This window comes from Hyperolius riggenbachi, chromosome 10 (assembly GCF_040937935.1).
Source record: "Hyperolius riggenbachi isolate aHypRig1 chromosome 10, aHypRig1.pri, whole genome shotgun sequence".
In the NCBI taxonomy this organism is placed as follows: Eukaryota; Metazoa; Chordata; class Amphibia; order Anura; family Hyperoliidae; genus Hyperolius; species Hyperolius riggenbachi.
Window position 1 is genome coordinate 2,679,557 of NC_090655.1, and position 23,129 is coordinate 2,702,685.

Sequence of the window (23,129 nt, forward strand, 5' to 3'; positions counted from 1 at the left end):
TGCCCAGGCGGGTGTGTCGCACATTACGCCGGAGCCGTGTGTCAGCCGTCAGGGAGCGTTGCTTTGTGCCCAGGCGGGTGTGTCGCACATTACGCCGGAGCCGTGTGTCAGCCGTCAGCGAGCGTTGCTTTGTGCCCAGACGGGTGTGTCGCACATTACGCCGGAGCCCCGTGTCAGCCATCAGCAAGAGTTTCTTTGTGCCCAGGCGGGTCTGTCGCACATTACGTCGGAGCCGCGTGTCAGCTGTCAGTCAGCGTTTCTTTGTGCCCAGGCAACTCTGTCGCACATTACGCCGGAGCCGTGTGTCAGCCATCAGTGAGCGTCTCTTTGTGCCCAGGCGGGTGTGTCGCACATTACGCCGGAGCCGAGTGTCAGCCATCAGCGAGCGTTGCTTTGTGCCCAGGCGGCTCTGTCGCACATTACGCCGGAGCCCCGTGTCAGCCATCAGCAAGCGTTTCTTTGTGCCCAGGCGGGTCTGTCGCACATTACGTCGGAGCCGTGTGTCAGCTGTCAGTCAGCGTTTCTTTGTGCCCAGGCGGGTGTGTCGCACATTACGCCGGAGCCGCGTGTCAGCCGTCAGCGAGCGTTTCTTTGTGCCCAGGCGGGTCTGTCGCACATTACGCCGGAGCCGAGTGTCAGCTGTCAGTCAGCGTTGCTTTGTGCCCAGGCGGCTCTGTCGCACATTACGCCGGAGCCGTGTGTCAGCCGTCAGCGAGCATTGCTTTGTGCCCAGGCGGGTCTGTCGCACATTACGCTGGAGCCACGTGTCAGCCGTCAGCGAGCGTTTCTTTGTGCCCAGGCGGCTCTGTCGCACATTACGCCGGAGCCGAGTGTCAGCCATCAGTGAGCGTTTCTTTGTGCCCAGGCGGCTCTGTCGCACATTACACCGGAGCCGAGTGTCAGCCGTCAGCGAGCGTTTCTTTGTGCCCAGGCGGGTCTGTCGCACATTACGCTGGAGCCGTGTGTCAGCCGTCAGCGAGCGTTTCTTTGTGCCCAGGCGGGTCTGTCGCACAATACGCCGGAGCCGTGTGTCAGCCGTCAGTGAGCGTCTCTTTGTGCCCAGGCGGGTGTGTCGCACATTACGCCGGAGCCGTGTGTCAGCCGTCAGCGAGCAGTGCTTTGTGCCCAGGCGGGTGTGTCGCACATTACGCCGGAGCCGTGTGTCAGCCATCAGCAAGCGTTTCTTTGTGCCCAGGCGGGTCTGTCGCACATTACGTCGGAGCCGCGTGTCAGCTGTCAGTCAGCGTTTCTTTGTGCCCAGGCGACTCTGTCGCACATTACGCCGGAGCCGTGTGTCAGCCATCAGTGAGCGTCTCTTTGTGCCCAGGCGGGTGTGTCGCACATTACGCCGGAGCCGTGTGTCAGCCGTCAGCGAGCGTTGCTTTGTGCCCAGGCGGGTGTGTCGCACATTACGCCGGAGCCGAGTGTCAGCCATCAGCGAGCGTTGCTTTGTGCCCAGGCGGCTCTGTCGCACATTACGCCGGAGCCCCGTGTCAGCCATCAGCAAGCGTTTCTTTGTGCCCAGGCGGGTCTGTCGCACATTACGTCGGAGCCGTGTGTCAGCTGTCAGTCAGCGTTTCTTTGTGCCCAGGCGGGTGTGTCGCACATTACGCCGGAGCCGCGTGTCAGCCGTCAGCGAGCGTTTCTTTGTGCCCAGGCGGGTCTGTCGCACATTACGCCGGAGCCGAGTGTCAGCTGTCAGTCAGCGTTGCTTTGTGCCCAGGCGGCTCTGTCGCACATTACGCCGGAGCCGTGTGTCAGCCGTCAGCGAGCATTGCTTTGTGCCCAGGCGGGTCTGTTGCACATTACGCTGGAGCCACGTGTCAGCCGTCAGCGAGCGTTTCTTTGTGCCCAGGCGGCTCTGTCGCACATTACGCCGGAGCCGAGTGTCAGCCATCAGTGAGCGTTTCTTTGTGCCCAGGCGGCTCTGTCGCACATTACACCGGAGCCGAGTGTCAGCCGTCAGTCAGCGTTTCTTTGTGCCCAGGCGGGTCTGTCGCACATTACGCTGGAGCCGTGTGTCAGCCGTCAGCGAGCGTTTCTTTGTGCCCAGGCGGGTGTGACGCACATTACGCCGGAGCCGTGTGTCAGCCGTCAGCGAGCGTTGCTTTGTGCCCAGGCGGGTGTGACGCACATTACGCCGGAGCCGAGTGTCAGCCGTCAGTGAGCGTTGCTTTGTGCTCAGGCGGGTGTGTCGCACATTACGCCGGAGCCGAGTGTCAGCCGTCAGTGAGCGTTTCTGTGTGCCCAGGCAGGTCTGTCGCACATTACGCCGGAGCCGCGTGTCAGCCGTCAGTGAGCGTTTCTGTGTGCCCAGGCGGGTCTGTCGCACATTACGCCGGAGCCGTGTGTCAGCCGTCAGCGAGCGTTGCTTTGTGCCCAGGCGGGTGTGTCGCACATTACGCTGGAGCCGCGTGTCAGCCGTCAGCAAGCGTTTCTGTGTGCCCAGGCGGGTCTGTCGCACATTACGCCGGAGCCGTGTGTCAGCCGTCAGCGAGCATTGCTTTGTGCCCAGGCGGGTCTGTCGCACATTACGCCGGAGCCGGGTGTCAGCCGTCAGCGAGCGTTGCTTTGTGCCTAGGCGGGTCTGTCGCACATTACGCCGGAGCCGTGTGTCAGCCATCAGTGAGCGTCTCTTTGTGCCCAGGTGGGTCTGTCACACATTACGCCGGAGACGCGTGTCAGCCGTCAGTGAGCGTTTCTTTGTGCCCAGGCGGGTCTGTTGCACATTACGCCGGAGCCGTGTGTCAGCCGTCAGTGAGCGTTTCTTTGTGCCCAGGCGGCTCTGTCGCACATTACGCCGGAGCCCCGTGTCAGCCATCAGTGAGCGTTTCTTTGTGCCCAGGCGGGTCTGTCGCACATTACGTCGGAGCCGCGTGTCAGCTGTCAGTCAGCGTTTCTTTGTGCCCAGGCGGGTGTGTCGCACATTACGCCGGAGCCGTGTGTCAGCCATCAGTGAGCGTTTCTTTGTGCCCAGGTGGGTCTGTCGCACATTACGTCGGAGCCGCGTGTCAGCTGTCAGTCAGCGTTTCTTTGTGCCCAGGCGGCTCTGTCGCACATTACGCTGGAGCCCCGTGTCAGCCATCAGCAAGCGTTTCGTTGTGCCCAGGCGGGTCTGTCGCACATTACGTCGGAGCCGTGTGTCAGCTGTCAGTCAGCGTTTCTTTGTGCCCAGGCGGGTGTGACGCACATTACGCTGTAGCCGAGTGTCAGCCGTCAGTGAGCGTTTCTTTGTGCCCAGGCGGCTCTGTCGCACATTACGCTGGAGCCGAGTGTCAGCCGTCAGTGAGCGTTTCTTTGTGCCCAGGCGGGTCTGTCGCACATTACACCCGGAGCCGAGTGTCAGCCGTCAGTGAGCGTTTCTGTGTGCCCAGGCGGGTCTGTCGCACATTACGCTGGAGCCGTGTGTCAGCCGTCAGCGAGCGTTGCTTTGTGCCCAGGCGGGTCTGTCGCACATTACGCCGGAGCCGCGTGTCAGCCATCAGCAAGCGTTTCTTTGTGCCCAGGCGGGTGTGACGCACATTACGCCGGAGCCGCGTGTCAGCCATCAGCGAGCGTTTCTTTGTGCCCAGGTGGGTCTGTCACACATTACGCCGGAGCCGTGTGTCAGCCGTCAGTGAGCGTTTCTTTGTGCCCAGGCGGGTCTGTTGCACATTACGCCGGAGCCGTGTGTCAGCCGTCAGTGAGCGTTTCTTTGTGCCCAGGCGGGTGTGTCGCACATTACGCCGGAGCCGTGTGTCAGCCATCAGTGAGCGTTTCTTTGTGCCCAGGCGGGTCTGTCGCACATTACGCTGGAGCCGTGTGTCAGCCGTCAGCGAGCGTTTCTTTGTGCCCAGGCGGGTCTGTCGCACATTACGCCGGAGCCGCGTGTCAGCTGTCAGTCAGCGTTTCTTTGTGCCCAGGCGGCTCTGTCGCACATTACGCCGGAACCCCGTGTCAGCCATCAGCAAGCGTTTCTTTGTGCCCAGGCGGGTCTGTCGCACATTACGTCGGAGCCGTGTGTCAGCTGTCAGTCAGCGTTTCTTTGTGCCCAGGCGGGTGTGACGCACATTACGCCGGAGCCGTGTGTCAGCCGTCAGTGAGCGTTTCTTTGTGCCCAGGCGGGTCTGTTGCACATTACGCCGGAGCCGTGTGTCAGCCGTCAGTGAGCGTTTCTTTGTGCCCAGGCGGGTGTGTCGCACATTACGCCGGAGCCGTGTGTCAGCCATCAGTGAGCGTTTCTTTGTGCCCAGGCGGGTCTGTCGCACATTACGCTGGAGCCGTGTGTCAGCCGTCAGCGAGCGTTTCTTTGTGCCCAGGCGGGTCTGTCGCACATTACGCCGGAGCCGCGTGTCAGCTGTCAGTCAGCGTTTCTTTGTGCCCAGGCGGCTCTGTCGCACATTACGCCGGAACCCCGTGTCAGCCATCAGCAAGCGTTTCTTTGTGCCCAGGCAGGTCTGTCGCACATTACGTCGGAGCCGTGTGTCAGCTGTCAGTCAGCGTTTCTTTGTGCCCAGGCGGGTGAGACGCACATTACGCTGGAGCCGAGTGTCAGCTGTCAGTGAGCGTTTCTGTGTGCCCAGGCGGGTCTGTCGCACATTACGCTGGAGCCGTGTGTCAGCCGTCAGCGAGCGTTGCTTTGTGCCCAGGCGGGTCTGTCGCACATTACGCCGGAGCCGCGTGTCAGCCATCAGCAAGCGTTTCTTTGTGCCCAGGCGGGTGTGACGCACATTACGCCGGAGCCGCGTGTCAGCCGTCAGCGAGCGTTTCTTTGTGCCCAGGCGGCTCTGTCGCACATTACGCCGGAGCCGTGTGTCAGCCGTCAGCGAGCGTTTCTTTGTGCCCAGGCGGCTCTGTCGCACATTACGCCGGAGCCGTGTGTCAGCCGTCAGTGAGCGTTTCTTTGTGCCCAGGCGGGTCTGTCGCACATTACGCCGGAGCCGAGTGTCAGCCGTCAGTCAGCGTTTCTTTGTGCCCAGGCGGGTCTGTCGCACATTACGCTGGAGCCGTGTGTCAGCCGTCAGCGAGCGTTTCTTTGTGCCCAGGCGGGTGTGACGCACATTACGCCGGAGCCGTGTGTCAGCCGTCAGCGAGCGTTTCTTTGTGCCCAGGCGGGTCTGTCGCACATTACGCCGGAGCCGCGTGTCAGCCATCAGCAAGCGTTTCTTTGTGCCCAGGCGGGTGTGACGCACATTACGCCGGAGCCGAGTGTCAGCCGTCAGTGAGCGTTGCTTTGTGCTCAGGCGGGTGTGACGCACATTACGCCGGAGCCGTGTGTCAGCCGTCAGCGAGCATTGCTTTGTGCCCAGGCGGGTCTGTCGCACATTACGCCGGAGCCGGGTGTCAGCCGTCAGCGAGCGTTGCTTTGTGCCTAGGCGGGTCTGTCGCACATTACGCCGGAGCCGTGTGTCAGCCATCAGTGAGCGTCTCTTTGTGCCCAGGTGGGTCTGTCACACATTACGCTGGAGCCGAGTGTCAGCCGTCAGTGAGCGTTCCTTTGTGCCCAGGCGGCTCTGTCGCACATTACGCCGGAGCCCCGTGTCAGCCATCAGCGAGCGTTTCTTTGTGCCCAGGCGGGTCTGTTGCACATTACGTCGGAGCCGCGTGTCAGCTGTCAGTCAGCGTTTCTTTGTGCCCAGGCGGGTGTGTCGCACATTACGCCGGAGCCGAGTGTCAGCCATCAGTGAGCGTTTCTTTGTGCCCAGGCGGGTCTGTCGCACATTACGTCGGAGCCGCGTGTCAGCTGTCAGTCAGCGTTTCTTTGTGCCCAGGCGGGTGTGTCGCACATTACGCCGGAGCCGTGTGTCAGCCATCAGTGAGCGTTTCTTTGTGCCCAGGCGGGTCTGTCGCACATTACGTCGGAGCCGCGTGTCAGCTGTTAGTCAGCGTTTCTTTGTGCCCAGGCGGCTCTGTCGCACATTACGCTGGAGCCGTGTGTCAGCCGTCAGCGAGCGTTGCTTTGTGCCCAGGCGGGTCTGTCGCACATTACGCTGGAGCCGAGTGTTGGCCGTCAGTGAGCGTTTCTTTGTGCCCAGGCGGGTGTGACGCACATTACGCTGGAGCCGAGTGTCAGCCGTCAGTGAGCGTTTCTTTATGCCCAGGCGGCTCTGTCGCACATTACGCTGGAGCTGAATGTCAGCCGTCAGTGAGCGTTTCTGTGTGCCCGGGCGGGTCTGTCGCACATTACGCTGGAGCCGTGTGTCAGCCGTCAGTGAGCGTTTCTTTGTGCCCAGGCGGCTCTGTCGCACATTACGCTGGAGCTGAGTGTCAGTCGTCAGTGAGCGTTTCTTTGTGCCCAGGCGGCTCTGTCGCACATTACGCCGGAGCCGTGTGTCAGCCGTCAGCGAGCGTTGCTTTGTGCCCAGGCAGGTCTGTCGCACATTACGCCGGAGCCGCGTGTCAGCCATCAGCAAGCGTTTCTTTGTGCCCAGGCGGGTGTGACGCACATTACGCCGGAGCCGCGTGTCAGCCGTCAGCGAGCGTTTCTTTGTGCCCAGGCGGCTCTGTCGCACATTACACCGGAGCCGAGTGTCAGCCGTCAGTCAGCGTTTCTTTGTGCCCAGGCGGGTCTGTCGCACATTACGCTGGGGCTGTGTGTCAGCCGTCAGCGAGCGTTTCTTTGTGCCCAGGCGGGTGTGACGCACATTACGCCGGAGCCGTGTGTCAGCCGTCAGCGAGCGTTTCTTTGTGCCCAGGCGGGTCTGTCGCACATTACGCCGGAGCCGCGTGTCAGCCATCAGCAAGCGTTTCTTTGTGCCCAGGCGGGTGTGACGCACATTACGCCGGAGCCGAGTGTCAGCCGTCAGTGAGCGTTGCTTTATGCTCAGGCGGGTGTGTCGCACATTACGCCGGAGCCGTGTGTCAGCCGTCAGTGAGCGTTTCTTTGTGCCCAGTCGGCTCTGTCGCACATTACGTCGGAGCCGCGTGTCAGCTGTCAGTGAGCGTTTCTTTGTGCCCAGGCGGGTCTGTCGCACATTACGTCGGAGCCGCGTGTCAGCTGTCAGTCAGCGTTTCTTTGTGCCCAGGCGGGTGTGACGCACATTACGCTGGAGCCGAGTGTCAGCCGTCAGTGAGCGTTTCTTTGTGCCCAGGCGGCTCTGTCGCACATTACACCGGAGCCGAGTGTCAGCCGTCAGTGAGCGTTTCTGTGTGCCCAGGCGGGTCTGTCGCACATTACGCTGGAGCCGTGTGTCAGCCGTCAGCGAGCGTTTCTTTGTGCCCAGGCGGGTGTGTCACACATTACGCCGGAGCCGTGTGTCAGCCGTCAGCGAGTGTTGCTTTGTGCCCAGGCGGGTCTGTCGCACATTACGCCGGAGCCGCGTGTCAGCCGTCAGCGAGCGTTTCTGTGTGCCCAGGCGGGTGTGACGCACATTACGCCGGAGCCGTGTGTCAGCCGTCAGCGAGCGTTGCTTTGTGCCCAGGTGGCTCTGTCGCACATTACGCCGGAGCCGAGTGTCAGCCGTCAGCAAGCGTTCCTTTGTGCCCAGGCGGGTGTGTCGCACATTATGCCGGAGCCGTGTGTCAGCCGTCAGCGAGTGTTTCTGTGTGCCCAGGCGGGTCTGTCGCACATTACGCCGGAGCCGTGTGTCAGCCGTCAGCAAGCGTTCCTTTGTGCCCAGGCGGGTGGGTCGCACATTACGCCGGAGCCGCGTGTCAGCCATCAGCGAGCGTTTCTGTGTGCCCAGGCGGGTGTGTCGCACATTACGCCGGAGCCGAGTGTCAGCCATCAGCGAGCGTTGCTTTGTGCCCAGGCGGGTCTGTCGCACATTACGCCGGAGCCGCGTGTCAGCCGTCAGCGAGCGTTTCTGTGTGCCCAGGCGGGTGTGACGCACATTACGCCGGAGCCGTGTGTCAGCCGTCAGCGAGCGTTGCTTTGTGCCCAGGTGGCTCTGTCGCACATTACGCCGGAGCCGAGTGTCAGCCGTCAGCAAGCGTTCCTTTGTGCCCAGGCGGGTGTGTCGCACATTATGCCGGAGCCGTGTGTCAGCCGTCAGCGAGTGTTTCTGTGTGCCCAGGCGGGTCTGTCGCACATTACGCCGGAGCCGTGTGTCAGCCGTCAGCAAGCGTTCCTTTGTGCCCAGGCGGGTGGGTCGCACATTACGCCGGAGCCGCGTGTCAGCCATCAGCGAGCGTTTCTGTGTGCCCAGGCGGGTGTGTCGCACATTACGCCGGAGCCGAGTGTCAGCCATCAGCGAGCGTTTCTGTGTGCCCAGGCGGGTCTGTCGCACATTACGCCGGAGCCGCGTGTCAGCCATCAGTGAGCGTTCCTTTGTGCCCAGGCGGGTGTGTCGCACATTACGCCGGAGCCGAGTGTCAGCCGTCAGCGAGCGTTTCTGTGTGCCCAGGCGGGTCTGTCGCACATAACGCCGGAGCCGCGTGTCAGCCGTCAGTGAGCGTTTCTGTGTGCCCAGGCGGGTGTGACGCACATTACGCCGGAGCCGTGTGTCAGCCGTCAGTGAGCGTTTCTGTGTGCCCAGGCGGGTCTGTCGCACATTACGCCGGAGCCGCGTGTCAGCCGTCAGTGAGCGTTTCTGTGTGCCCAGGCGGGTCTGTCGCACATTACGCCGGAGCCGTGTGTCAGCCGTCAGCGAGCATTGCTTTGTGCCCAGGCGGGTCTGTCGCACATTACGCCGGAGCCGGGTGTCAGCTGTCAGTCAGCGTTTCTTTGTGCCCAGGCGGGTGTGTCGCACATTACGCCGGAGCCCCGTGTCAGCCATCAGCAAGCGTTTCTTTGTGCCCAGGCGGGTCTGTCCCACATTACGTCGGAGCCGTGTGTCAGCCGTCAGTGAGCGTTTCTTTGTGCCCAGGCGGGTGTCAGTCAGCGTTTCTTTGTGCCCAGGCGGCTCTGTCGCACATTACGCCGGAGCCCCGTGTCAGCCATCAGCAAGCGTTTCTTTGTGCCCAGGCGGGTCTGTCGCACATTACGTCGGAGCCGTGTGTCAGCTGTCAGTCAGCGTTTCTTTGTGCCCAGGCGGGTGTGACGCACATTACGCTGGAGCCGAGTGTCAGCCGTCAGTGAGCGTTTCTTTGTGCCCAGGCGGCTCTGTCGCACATTACGCTGGAGCCGAGTGTCAGCCGTTAGTGAGCGTTTCTTTGTGCCTAGGCGGCTCTGTCGCACATTACACCGGAGCCGAGTGTCAGCCGTCAGTGAGCGTTTCTTTGTGCCCAGGCGGGTCTGTCGCACATTACGCTGGAGCCGTGTGTCAGCCGTCAGCGAGCGTTTCTTTGTGCCCAGGCGGGTCTGTCGCACATTACGCCGGAGCCGTGTGTCAGCCGTCAGCGAGCGTTGCTTTGTGCCCAGGCGGCTCTGTCGCACATTACGCCGGAGCCGCGTGTCAGCCATCAGCGAGCGTTTCTGTGTGCCCAGGCGGGTGTGACGCACATTACGCCGGAGCCGTGTGTCAGCCGTCAGCGAGCGTTGCTTTGTGCCCAGGCGGCTCTGTCGCACATTACGCCGGAGCCGAGTGTCAGCCGTCAGCAAGCGTTCCTTTGTGCCCAGGCGGGTGTGTTGCACATTACGCCGGAGCCGTGTGTCAGCCGTCAGCGAGTGTTTCTGTGTGCCCAGGCGGGTCTGTCGCACATTACGCCGGAGCCGTGTGTCAGCCGTCAGCAAGCGTTCCTTTGTGCCCAGGCGGGTGTGTCGCACATTACGCCGGAGCCGCGTGTCAGCCATCAGCGAGCGTTTCTGTGTGCCCAGGCGGGTGTGTCGCACATTACGCCGGAGCCGAGTGTCAGCCATCAGCGAGCGTTTCTGTGTGCCCAGGCGGGTCTGTCGCACATTACGCCGGAGCCGCGTGTCAGCCGTCAGTGAGCGTTGCTTTGTGCCCAGGCGGCTCTGTCGCACATTATGCCGGAGCCGTGTGTCAGCCGTCAGTGAGCGTTGCTTTGTGCCCAGGCGGCTCTGTCGCACATTATGCCGGAGCCGTGTGTCAGCCGTCAGTGAGCGTTGCTTTGTGCCCAGGCGGCTCTGTTGCACATTACGCCGGAGCCGTGTGTCAGCCGTCAGCGAGCGTTTCTTTGTGCCCAGGCGGATCTGTCGCACATTACATCGGAGCCGTGTGTCAGCCGTCAGTGAGCGTCTCTTTGTGCCCAGGCGGGTCTGTCGCACATTACGCCGGAGCCGCGTGTCAGCCGTCAGTGAGCGTTGCTTTGTGCCCAGGCGGGTCTGTCGCACATTACGCCGGAGCCGCGTGTCAGCCGTCAGTGAGCGTTGCTTTGTGCCCAGGCGGCTCTGTCGCACATTATGCCGGAGCCGTGTGTCAGCCGTCAGTGAGCGTTGCTTTGTGCCCAGGCGGGTCTGTCGCACATTACGTCGGAGCCGAGTGTCAGCTGTCAGTCAGCGTTTCTTTGTGCCCAGGCGGGTCTGTCGCACATTACGTCGGAGCCGAGTGTCAGCCGTCAGCGAGCGTCTCTTTGTGCCCAGGCGGCTCTGTCGCACATTACGTCGGAGCCGAGTGTCAGCCGTCAGCGAGCGTCTCTTTGTGCCCAGGCGGCTCTGTCGCACATTACGTCGGAGCCGTGTGTCAGCCGTCAGCGAGCGTCTCTTTGTGCCCAGGCGGCTCTGTCGCACATTACGTCGGAGCCGAGTGTCAGCCATCAGCGAGCGTCTCTTTGTGCCCAGGCGGGTCTGTCGCTTCATTTTGTTTCTTACAACCGTGCGGCACAAAAGTCATCTTCAGCAGAAATAAACAGCTTTCATAATACCAAAGCATAAAGCGAGGTTTACGTTGTCACAATCACACGTTTAGCAAGCTGTTTGCAAATTACACTGCCATTTTTAGAGGTGCTTAAACTGGAAACTAACTTTAAATGTTACCATAGAAACTCCGGGTAAAATGTTCCGCGAGGCCCTGAAGCCGCAGAGAGACTACTCTAAATGCACCTGCAGACATAATCCTTGACAATATTATCTGCAAACATTACACAAGTGGCCCTGTCATTATCGGCGGTGCGCGGCGCTTCCAGAGAGAGAGAGATTTCCTTTCTTCTCTGCACAAAGTTCCAGCGAGGCGCAGAAGCACTTCCCTTCCACGCTGTTCCCCCCGCGCACGGCCAGCCGCAATCTCACGCTAAGTGACGCCGCTCGCTTTGTCTCACACAAAGAGCAACAATTAGGCTGAGAAACACATTTTACTAAACTCACTAAAGTGTTTTTTTCCCTCTGAGAATTTGGGTTAAAGAAGAGCGTTTAAAAAGACATTACAGATAAATGCATGTGGGGTGGATGCAGCTCTGTAAAATGTAAAGCTATAGGCTTGCTAGACACCAGCGGTTCTGGATGCTTGTCTGGCTTACTGGGGCGTAAAGAGATAATTTGCATATTCAGTAGCAGTGCATTGTGGGTAACCACAGATTTTCACTTTTGAGCTGAATTCCTTCTGTTTTAAGAAGGCAAACAAACCTAAGCATTGCTATTTAGTAGCAGGGCTTTTTGGTCTATTTTAGTCCCCTATACTTTCGTAATGGTTTGGGTCACCCCGAGCTGCTTGGTACTCTATTGTTCTGGTCCAAGACCCTATCTCTAGGGATGAGCGTAATGACCTAATTACGAATTTCCGAAATTTCGCGAAATTACTACAATTACGATTTTAACAGTAATCGAAATTTCGTAATTTTCGCAAATTACGCAAATTTTCGTAATTACGATTACGAAATTTAGTATTTTAAAGTTTGCAAAGGTTTCTATCCCTCTAGATGCCTAAAATGAATAACCAACCTCCTCCATCTCTCTCTCTCTCTCTCTCTCTCTCTCTCTCTCTCTCTCTCTCTCGAGATCTGTAGTATTTCAAAACCATACTCACATTCATGACATGTCCAGGGATCAAACCCAGGCCAACCACATGGAAGACAGCTATGCTCACCACCATACCACCAAACACACACTAAATAGACTGCTAACCTAAATCTTACTTGTAGACAGTCATATGAGACACATGCTGGGTGCAGGGCTTTGTGATTGGACCATGGACCATGCGATAGAGTGAGGTGCAAAAATGAAATCATGCCTAGCAGAGGATGGTTTCACAATGCTAAATGCTAGCCTGGCTGTGGTGCAATTGGTTAGTGTGTCTGGCTGGTAACAGTAAGGTTACAGGTTTGATTCCATCCAGGCATGTCTTTTCCTTTTGCGTTCAACAGTTGTCCAAACAGAGCCAACAGAGCCCCAGATAGCCATGTAGAGTTAGGTCACAGCTAGCCTGGCTGTGGTGCAATTGGTTAGTGTGTCTGGCTGGTAACAGTAAGGTTACAGGTTCGATTCCATCCAGGCATGTCTTTTCCTTTTGCGTGCGCGCGCTGCGCCATTGAACCCCATGGGGTATTTTGCGTGCGTAAAACTTTACGCATGCAAAACTTTGTGCTCGGTGTTTGGACAACTGTTGAACTCAAAAGGAAAAGACATGCCTGGATGGAATCAAACCTGTAACCTTGCTGTTACCAACCAGACACACTAACCAATTGCACCACAGCCAGGCTAGCTGTGACCTAACTCTACATGGCTATCTGGGGCTCTGTTGGCTCTGTTTGGACAACTGTTGAACGCAAAAGGAAAAGACATGCCTGGATGGAATCGAACCTGTAACCTTGCTGTTACCAGCCAGACACACTAACCAATTGCACCACAGCCAGGCTAGCTGTGACCTAACTCTACATGGCTATCTGGGGCTCTGTTGGCTCTGTTTGGACAACTGTTGAACGCAAAAGGAAAAGACATGCCTGGATGGAATCGAACCTGTAACCTTGCTGTTACCAGCCAGACACACTAACCAATTGCACCACAGCCAGGCTAGCTGTGACCTAACTCTACATGGCTATCTGGGGCTCTGTTGGCTCTGTTTGGACAACTGTTGAACGCAAAAGGAAAAGACATGCCTGGATGGAATCGAACCTGTAACCTTACTGTTACCAGCCAGACACACTAACCAATTGCACCACAGCCAGGCTAGCTGTGACCTAACTCTACATGGCTATCTGGGGCTCTGTTGGCTCTGTTTGGACAACTGTTGAACGCAAAAGGAAAAGACATGCCTGGATGGAATCGAACCTGTAACCTTGCTGTTACCAGCCAGACACACTAACCAATTGCACCACAGCCAGGCTAGCTGTGACCTAACTCTACATGGCTATCTGGGGCTCTGTTGGCTCTGTTTGGACAACTGTTGAACGCAAAAGGAAAAGACATGCCTGGATGGAATCGAACCTGTAACCTTACTGTTACCAGCCAGACACACTAACCAATTGCACCACAGCCAGGCTAGCTGTGACCTAACTCTACATGGCTATCTGGGGCTCTGTTGGCTCTGTTTGGACAACTGTTGAACGCAAAAGGAAAAGACATGCCTGGATGGAATCGAACCTGTAACCTTGCTGTTACCAGCCAGACGCACTAACCAATTGCACCACAGCCAGCCTAGCATTTAGCATTGTGAAACCATCCTCTGCTAGGCATGATTTCATTTTTGCACCTCACTCTATCGCATGGTCCATGGTCCAATCACAAAGCCCTGCACCCAGCATGTGTCTCATATGACTGTCTACAAGTAAGATTTAGGTTAGCAGTCTATTTAGTGTGTGTTTGGTGGTATGGTGGTGAGCATAGCTGTCTTCCATGTGGTTGGCCTGGGTTTGATCCCTGGACATGTCATGAATGTGAGTATGGTTTTGAAATACTACAGATCTCTGGAGAGAGAGAGAGAGAGAGAGAGGGAGGAGGAGGAGGAGGAGGAGGAGGAGGAGGAGGAGGAGGAGGAGGCGGCTGGCTGGCTGTGCTATTCATTTTAGGCATCTAGAGGGATAGAAACCCTTACAAACCTGAAAAAGTAAAATTTCGGTTGGAGACACGAAATTCGTTATTACGGGAGTGAAATTTCGATTACGAAATTGTAAATTACGATTTGAAAATTAATTACGAAATTACGAATTTGGGTCGTAATGTTAAATTTCGCATTCGTAATAAAAGCAGTTCGAAATTTCGAAAATTTCGGCTCATCTCTACCTATCTCATACAGCCATATCAATCCCTGCCGTGCACTGATGAGGAACAACAGTCTGAAACAGGCTGCCTGCACGTAATGTTGATGTGGCTGTGGCTGTTCTGGATGCAAACCTGGCTTCAGGAGCATAAAGAGATAATTTGCATATTCAGTAGTGGTGCATTGTGGGTAACCACAGATGTTCACTTAAAGAGGAACTCCAGCCTAAACAAACCTACTGTCATTAAGTTACATTAGGTATGTTAATTAAAGATACAACATCAGAAATCTCATCATGCTTTGCACAGTATCAGGGGGAAAATGCCAGGGCAGTTTTCTTTGATGTGGCGGAGCTTAGCTTCTGTGCAGCTAAAAATGAGGCTTGGGAAAAAATACAAAGTTCTGATGCTGTGAAACTGTTAAAGGGAACCAGAGGCCCCAGAAAGAAGATTTTATACATACCTGGGGCTTCCTCCAGCCCCATACGCACGGATCGCTCCCACGCCGCCCTCCTCCGCTTCCTGTATCCGGCGGTACCGGGTCCCGTAGTTTCGGCCAGTCGGCGGCAGCACGCGGACAATTGTCCACATCACAGGGGCTCCCAGCATACCCGTACGCATGCGACTGCATACTGCGCAGCCGCATGCGTACGGGTATGGAGGGAGACCCTGCTCATGCGGACATTTGGCTGCGTCCGCCGGAAGTGACGGGACCTGGTACCGGCGATCCAGGAAGCGGAGGATGGTGGCGTGGGAGAGATGCAGGCTTATGGGGCTGGAGGAAGCCCCAGGTATGTATAATAGCTTTTTTTCTTTTTAGGATTCCGGCGTCTCTGGTACCCTTTAAAGAAACACCAAGCCAAGGGCTGCTGAGTAGATTTTTAGTCTGGAGGTTCACTTTAAAGCTGGCTTATCGCAAATTCCTTCTGTTTTAAAGTGTACCCAAACCAAACATTTTTTTTAATTAAAAATATTTAGTTGCACCACTCTGACACATACAAAGATAAATAAACACTCCTTCAAGCCTATGAGCATTTCAGTGCATGCTTTTTACCCTTCTCTTTTCACAACTAGGGTTATACAGGTGGCAGTCATTAGCAATTCCTCCTTTGCTGGACACCTCCTACTCCACCAGTCTGCCGGATTCTGTCCCGGCAATATGAAAGTAAGGGAGGGGTTCCTCCAATAAATGTAAAATATTTTATATTTGTCATCATGCAGCTGAAAAAAGGCCGCTATTTATTATTGTAATTTAGAAAATAGATTTTATTTCTGAAATCTTGTATTTTTAATTTGAGTCCACTTTAAGAAGGCAAAGTACAGATGAAGTAAAGAGACGCTTCTTTATAAGCGGAGGAGCCATTTAGCCCATTCCTCCGCATTATGGATGAGATTTCTAAAGTCAAGCTTTCTTTTATATTATTGGCACAATACTGGATTCTGACACTCAGTTTTTTTTCAAGGCAGGTTTTGAATCTAGTATTTTATTTCTTAAAGGGAACCCGAGGTGAGAGGGATATGGAGGCCGCCATATCTGTTTCCTTTTAGTTTCACAAATCTCATCATTGAAACATCATATTATAGAACGATAACAATTTACTTATAGACACATTGGCAAAACTAGGCCACACCATACTGGCAGGTAAAACCAGCACAAAGTTACATCTTAAACTACTGCGGAGCCTGACAGACCGAGTGGTGAACCTGCCCTTCTGCAGCAGTTAGGGGCTGTGGGCGGAGCAGCAGTGGTGAACCTGCCCTTCTGCAGCAGTTAGGGGCTGTGGGCGGAGCAGCAGTGGTGAACCTGCCCTTCTGTAGCAGTTAGGGGCTGTGGGTGGAGCAGCAGTGGTGAACCTGCCCTTCTGCAGCAGTTAGGGGCTGTGGGCGGAGCAGCAGTGGTGAACCTGCCCTTCTGCAGCAGTTAGGGGCTGTGGGCGGAGAATGTACTTTTTGAACATTGGGTGCTGGAAGGCGGAGTTCCGGATTTGAATAAAGCTGTCCTCAGGTTTTGGTATCGGCACAGGAAAGAGGTGCGTCCTAGCTGGATAACCCCGGCAGTGAGGTACAGGAAGAGGTACAGGAAGGAGGTGCGTCCCAGCTGGATAACCCCGGCAGCGAGGTACAGGAAGAGGTACAGTAAGGAGGTGCGTCTCAGCTGGATAACCCGGTAGAGAGGTACAGGAAGAGGTACAGGAAGGAGGTGCGTCCCAGCTGGATAACCCCGGCAGCGAGGTACAGGAAGAGGTACAGGAAGGAGGTGCGTCCCAGCTGGATAACCCCGGCAGCGAGGTACAGGAAGAGGTACAGGAAGGAGGTGCGTCTCAGCTGGATAACCCTGGCAGAGAGGTACAGGAAGAGGTACAGGAAGAGGTGCAGGAAGAGGTGCAGGAAGAGGTACAGGAAGAGGTGCAGCAGACATGGCAGTGAGGGAAAGATCTCCATAATGATCCCACTGGGGAGAAATGCTCAGACTCTATTCTATATCTGGTTGTGTAGGTTTACCTCAGGCCTTCTACACATCACTCAATATTCATTCCCGACTGACGAATGAGAGCCACATTATCTGCTGATAGGAAGTGGACTCTCCATCCCTCAGGGGTCTTGCTGCAGCCCTCCGTACAGCCGTGACGTAATATTTACCTTCCCGGCTCCTGCGCAGGCGCTCTGGTGGCTGTCGGCTCCGAAGTAGGCGGAAATACCCGATCGCCGTCGGGTCCGCTGTACTGCGCAGGCGCAAGTTTCCGGCGCCTGCGTAGTAGAGCGGACCCGACGGAGATCGGGTATTTCCATCTATTTCCGAGCCGAAAGCAGCCACAGCGCCCCCGCTGGAGCCAGCAAAGGTAAATATTGAACTGACAGTCGGGTGTGTCGCCGGCTGTTCGGAGGGCTGCCGCGAGACCCCCGTGGGACAGAGGACGGCGTGGGAAGCCTCATTAGGATCCGGAGGCTTCCCCCACCCGAGGTGAGTACCCCCCAGGGGATCTTTTTGAAGTTACAGCGTCTCTTTAATTTAATTTGATTATTCCATTGGATGGAATATAAAGATTCTTTCCAACATGTCCGATCGTATTTTTAGCGAAAACATTTTCTTGATTAAAAAAATCAATTTTTTTAAATTGTACCATGTATGGGCACCATAAAAAATCATTCTGATCGATTTAATGATCAATAGAACAAACGTTGCTACTCTGCACCATTAACGGTACTTGATCCAATCGATTATACAGTCGATCACTTGGGAGATTGTCCCGTTAATGGGCATCTTTCGTTTTCCAGCTTCACTCGCAGTTTGTAGGTTTTAGTTGCAGTGTGCAGAAATAGATGCAGCCAGGAGGAGTGTAACATCACAAGCAGTCAGTCAGGAGTAGTGTATACATTTCTCCCTGACTGCTAGTTATATTGCAGCAACAGGCTGCCTGTTACCGCCTCTGCTCAGCCTCCTCCTCAGACTCCTCTGCATGCTGTCACACAGTGAAGTAGATTTGCCAGCTATGTAAAGCAATGATCTGCAAACTTGGCTCTCCAACAACAAGTCCCGCAATGCATTTGCCTTTATGAATCATGACTGTGGCTGTCAGACTGCCGCAATGCATTGTGGGACTTGTAGTTCCTTAACAGCTGGAGAGTCAAGTTTGCAGATCACTGGTGTAAAGGAACCAGTGGCAATGTGTACCCTAATATACAGTAATCAAAAAAAGTTTTAATTGATAGTATTCCTTTAATTTAACCACTTAAGGACCACAGCTTTACATATAGAACAAATAATAATGTCTGAGGCTGAAAGCAGCCAATCGCATCACTTCATTTCCCCATCCCAGCTGGAAGGCAGTGAAATGAGACAAGCTGTGTGTATTCTGCAGGCTGGTGACACAAATGAGGTCGTGGAGCTGGCAGGTAGCGGCGTCTGTGCGATCGCATGTATACGTAAGGTCAGCGCGGCAATAATTAGCCATCTCGGGGCCAGGAGGTGTTATTAGCATTGTCTCTAGTTATCCTCAGGCTCATAAACAATCTGATGTACTCACATGAATCCGCTAGCGTTGTCTTTGGGGTGACACGTCCCCTGATTGTCACACGGGCTGCTAGAACAGGCGTTCAGCGAGATCTCACAATTCTTACCCTGTATAAACAACAAGAGAACCGGTCTGTGTTATTCAGCAAGACAAGCAGAGGATTCTGGCCAACATAACACAACTGACATCAAACAAATGACAGTGCTCATAGGCTGCAACTGAATTGTAGACCAACAGAGGCATGCAGAGCCCCACAGGGCTAAACACATGCCTTGATTTTAGTCCACATTGTGGAGCTCTGCACATCTATTGCAGGTAGTTAGTTCGGGTGCAGCCTCTGTTTGGAAGCGCTGCCAATGTCTCCTGCTGTACAAAACTCATGTAAGTATACTTATGGCTAGCTGCATCCATGTGCATCAATTTACATTCAAATTATAGATTAGAACTAGTACATGATTTGCATCTGATTTGCATTCAACGCATGTATTTAGCCCTGTGGGGCTCTGCATGCCTCTGTTGGTCTACAATTCAGTTGCAGCCTATTGGCCCATACTCACGGGCAACTTTTCTTCTCTGTCGCTAGCACACGGGGGCGTGTGCGCGACAGTTCAGCGACAGCTCTTTGCCACGTCCCTCCGCGTACACGCGCGGAAGAGGGAACGCTGCGACGGAAGCTGTCGCCGAAGTTCCTCCTCCCCCCGCCGGAAGCTCCGTGTTCTTTATGGAGGTTGCTGTCGCTAGTCCGCATACTCACGCGGACTAGCGACAGTTGCGGCGGAGTTGCGGCGGCAACTGTCGCCAGGCGATTGACCGCGCCAATCGTCTGGCGACACGAGCGACGGTTCGGGGTGCGCGCCCGTGCAACGCCTCATACTCGCGGGCGACCTGTCGCCGCAACGCGCGCGCGCCGCGTGTTGCGGTGACAATTGTAGCCTGTGAGTATGGGCCATATGAGTGCTGTCATTTGTCTGATGTCTGTTTGAGAGAAATGTGTATACCATTTTATGACTAGCAGCACTAGGAAAAAATTGTGTTTTTATCGTTAGACTAGCGGTAGTTCTTCCCCGAGAGGACCCGTCACCGCCGTGGGGAAGTCTAGTAGGGAATAGTTTGTGCACATATTATTTATACTGAAGCTAACGTCCTCCTTTGCTGTACCTGTTTTGAATGCAAGTTGTGTATTTTAGTCCACATTGTGGAGCTCTGCACATCTATTGCAGGTAGTCTATTCGGGTGCAGCCTCTGTTTGGAAGCGCTGCCAATGTCTCTTGTTGTACAAAACATAACAAAACTGCAGATATTTACAAATCTGAGTTTTCTGCAGAGATCTCAGCTATTCATACGGCTGCTACAGAACTCCATTAAGCCTAGTAAAACATGCGGCAGGAACAGCACGGTACTTGATGTGAAGTACGACATAAGAGCTCTGAAGGCTGGCTGTAAAAGCAACTCTCCGACTCCCTGCGTTATCATAAAGCTGAATTTCAGCTGCGCTCTAATGCACCACGCTCTGCCCTTGCCTCTGGATCTACCGCCAGAACTCGGGAGTCGTAAAATAATAAATATGCTTTATCCCGCACTCAGATCGCGGTTCTGCACCACCTGTCGGGACAGGAGAGGATTGAAATTACTCATTCAAAACACGCAAAAATATTGGCAGATTTTAATTGTGCACGCTTCTCCGGTACGGGGAAATCACGCAATCAGTACCTTTTGTCAGGTGGCCTATCTGCGTTTTCTGCGCAGTGGAGCTTTTTCTATGCAAGTAAAAACAAGCGAGGTATTTCTGCTAATTAGTGGATACCTGTAATTTGCTAGGTGTTGATTATTATGCTACGACAGGACTGAGATACATTATATACGAGATACGAGATAAACTGGGCGCTATTCCTGCATCTGCAGGACAACAACACTCAAATGTGCTCTCCAATGTATTCCTTTATATTAGTCGCAAAAATCAAGTAACCCTTCGCACACAATCAAGTAACACCTGTCTGCACTATGCATGTTACAGGGCCAGAGTTAGGACACCTACGTTTACCTGGGTACTTGTGCGCAGTGTAGGTGACTAAGCATAAGAATGCATTCTTCTGTGAACTAATGTGATGTGATCGCGTACGGGAAAAATCGCAGTGATTTTTGTGCGATTTTCACTTAGCCGTAAGGATAACAGTGGTGCCTGGATGAGTGAATCTGTGAATGCATTTTCATTGTTTGAACATTTGCATGCGAGTGTGCGAAGGGTTACTTGATTTTTGCTAATTTTCTGGCCACACCCCCTTCCTTTTCTTTAATAACTGATTTAATGTCCTAACTAGAGGTGATGTGCCTGGATATATGTATTTTTTTCTTGTTACTGACCCCTGTGGCTAGGGTCTAATTCAGTGCACTCCCTCCTCCCCTGTATGTGTTTGTCAGCATGCACACAGCTTATGCTGGTGTATGTGCATGGTGCACATGGATACATTACGTTAGCTCCCTTGTGCGATTGGTAAGATGCACTATCTGTCCCAGGAGAGGACGTCAGGATGTGTGCTCCTAATCCCTAGATAGGTTTGATGCAATGAATGCTTGCATGTCTGCACTATGCATGTTACAGGGCCAGAGTTAGGACACCTATGTTTAACTGGGTACTTCTGCGCAGTATAGGTGACTAAGCATAAGAATGCATTCTTCTGTGAACTAAGACCCCGGCTTTTAACTTAGCTGTAGGGATAACAGTGGTGCCTGGATGAGTGAATCTGTGAATGCATTTGTTTGAACATTTGCATGCGAGAGTGCGAAGGGTTACTTGATTTTTGCTAATTTTCTGGCCACACCCCCTTCAGCACCTCCCTTTCCTTAATAACTTATTTAATGTCCTAACTAGAGGCGATGTGCCTGGATATATGTGTATTTTTTTTTATACTAATCGTCACGCTAAAACATGGCATGACTACTAGCCGGCAGAGGTCGTGTATGTGAATGCGACGTGGATATTGTGCTGGAGAAAGTTACAGAGTCATCCATCGAGTTCAACCAGAATGTTGTGTTGGAGAAAGTTATGCACAGAAGCACATTATAGTAATACAGCCACTGATAGCTGACATTTCAGGTGTTTATTAGGTAGAAGGGGCTCAGCCGCACTATAAGCACTTTTCTGAGCGCTTTGCGATTGATCAGTGCTTTCTGAGCGCTTTTTAAAAATTGCTCCCATTCACTCATTAAAATCGCGTTAAAAAATTCTCGTACAAACCGTAGTGATCACGTACGGGAAAAATCGCGGTGATTTTTGTGCGATTCTTACCGTGATTTTAATGAAAGTGAATGGGACAGATTTTTAAAAAGCGCTCAGAAAGTGTTAATCGATCACAAGCGCTCAGAAAAGCGCTTAGGGCCCATTCACACTAGAAATCGCAAACAATGAGCGATTTTCTGGAGTTTTCTAGCTTTTTTTTTTTTCCTAGAGATTTTCCAGTGATTTTTTCACTGTACAGAAAGCGATTAGCGTTTTGCGATTTCTAGTTCAATAAGCTGTGTCTGTCTCACGGTGCCCATACACGATACAATAGAAACGTTCGATTTTCCCGTTTACTCGATCTAAATGATTGAATCTAATGAAAGTCGAAAATATTTTTTTTCGATCAAGAAATTCGAGCGAGTATCCCGTTTTTTCGAGAAAAATCTAATCGGACATACTGGAAAAATCTTTTTATTCGACCTAACGGAATAATTGAACTAAATTATCTAATCTCAATGACATCTGCACAGGAAAAAGAGGTGTTTTGTAGGTAAACTGCAAGGTTTGGTTGGTAAAAACGCTAGAAAATGGTTGGAAAAACTCTGTTGATTGTGTGCAGACCCGCCCTTTCAGAGAGATTTACCAGCGCTCTTATACTTAACATTGAAACGCTAATCACTCAGAAAATGCTGCAGGCAGCATGTTTGCATTTCAGCAAATTGCCTTAGGTGAGAGCACTTCCATAGTGATTTCCAAAACGCTAGCGATTTTCAGCGATGCTGAAATGCACCTTACAGTGTGGCTGAGCCTAAGCATACAGAGAGCTGGTGCACACCAGAGCAGTTCTTAAACGTTTTTTAAAAACCGCATGCAGGAGGAAAACCACTTGGCTAATGAAAGTAAATGGGATGGTGGACACCAGAGCGGTTAGTTTTTTCCACAAACACAAACTCGGGGGCTGCCGAAGTTTTTAGATTTCTGAGGCGTTTCTGCCTCAATGTTAAAATATAGGAAAGAGGAAACCCGCTCTGCAAAAATGCTAGATCAGAACGGTTCTCACAGGGCTGTGGAGTCGGAGTCGTGGAGTCGGGCAATTTTGGGTGCCTGGAGTCGGAGTCGGAAAAAAATGCACCGACTCCGACTCCTAATGAATTTGTAACTGTAATTAAAATAGAAAATATGATAAAATGTTCTATTTCTCAGATAATAGTCATTAAAAATAATGTATATATACAGTATATATACAGTAATAGCTGTGCTTAGTCCACAAAAATGAAATAAACCAATCAAAATTAGTTGTGCTGCTTCAATAAAGCAGTCCCCGTATTTTTAAGGTCAGATATACATATCTGATTGTGACTGTTTATATGATGTGTACACAGGAATCTCTTATATATACTAAATAACATCTATGCTGTAAGAATAAAGCCTGATGTGTAGCTGTGTCACTAATAGAGATGGTCAATGAGATGGAAATAATTCTGCATTGATGCTGATTTATGCAAATGTATGCACTCCCTTTGCTGATGAAAGCAAATAATTTGATATGTTGTTAAAATTTGGTTTAGTGACTGCAAATTAAAGGGTACCTGAGACAGATGAAAAGTAAAGTTTTATACATACCTGGGGCTTCCTCCAGCCCCCTTCAGGCTAATCAGTCCCTCGCTGTCCTCCACCACCCGGATCTTCTGCTATGAGTCTTGGTAATTCAGCCAGTCAGTGATGTCCGGCCGCATGCCGCTCCAACAGCCAGGAACATTCTGCACCTGCACAATAGTGCTGCGCAGGTGTAGTATGCTCCTGGCGGCGGAGTGTGTGCATGCGCACTACACCCGACTGGCTCAAGTACCTGGACTCATAGCAGAAGATCCAGGTGGTGGAGGACGACAACGAGGGACTGATTATTCTGAAGGCGGCTGGAGGAAGCCCCAGGTATGTATAAAACTTT

General features: G+C 53.3%; 1 protein-coding gene across 3 annotated transcripts in view; it reads right to left on the minus strand.

Annotated features, from left to right (window-relative positions):
• SLIT1 (slit guidance ligand 1) overlaps nt 1-23,129 on the minus strand; it is a 617,918-nt gene that overhangs the window by 58,298 nt on the left and 536,491 nt on the right. For all 3 annotated transcript variants that reach the window (XM_068257843.1, XM_068257844.1, XM_068257845.1), the window contains one exon: nt 17,974-18,068. In XM_068257843.1, coding sequence (XP_068113944.1) covers nt 17,974-18,068 — 95 coding nt within the window. The remainder of the gene's footprint in view (nt 1-17,973; nt 18,069-23,129) is intronic.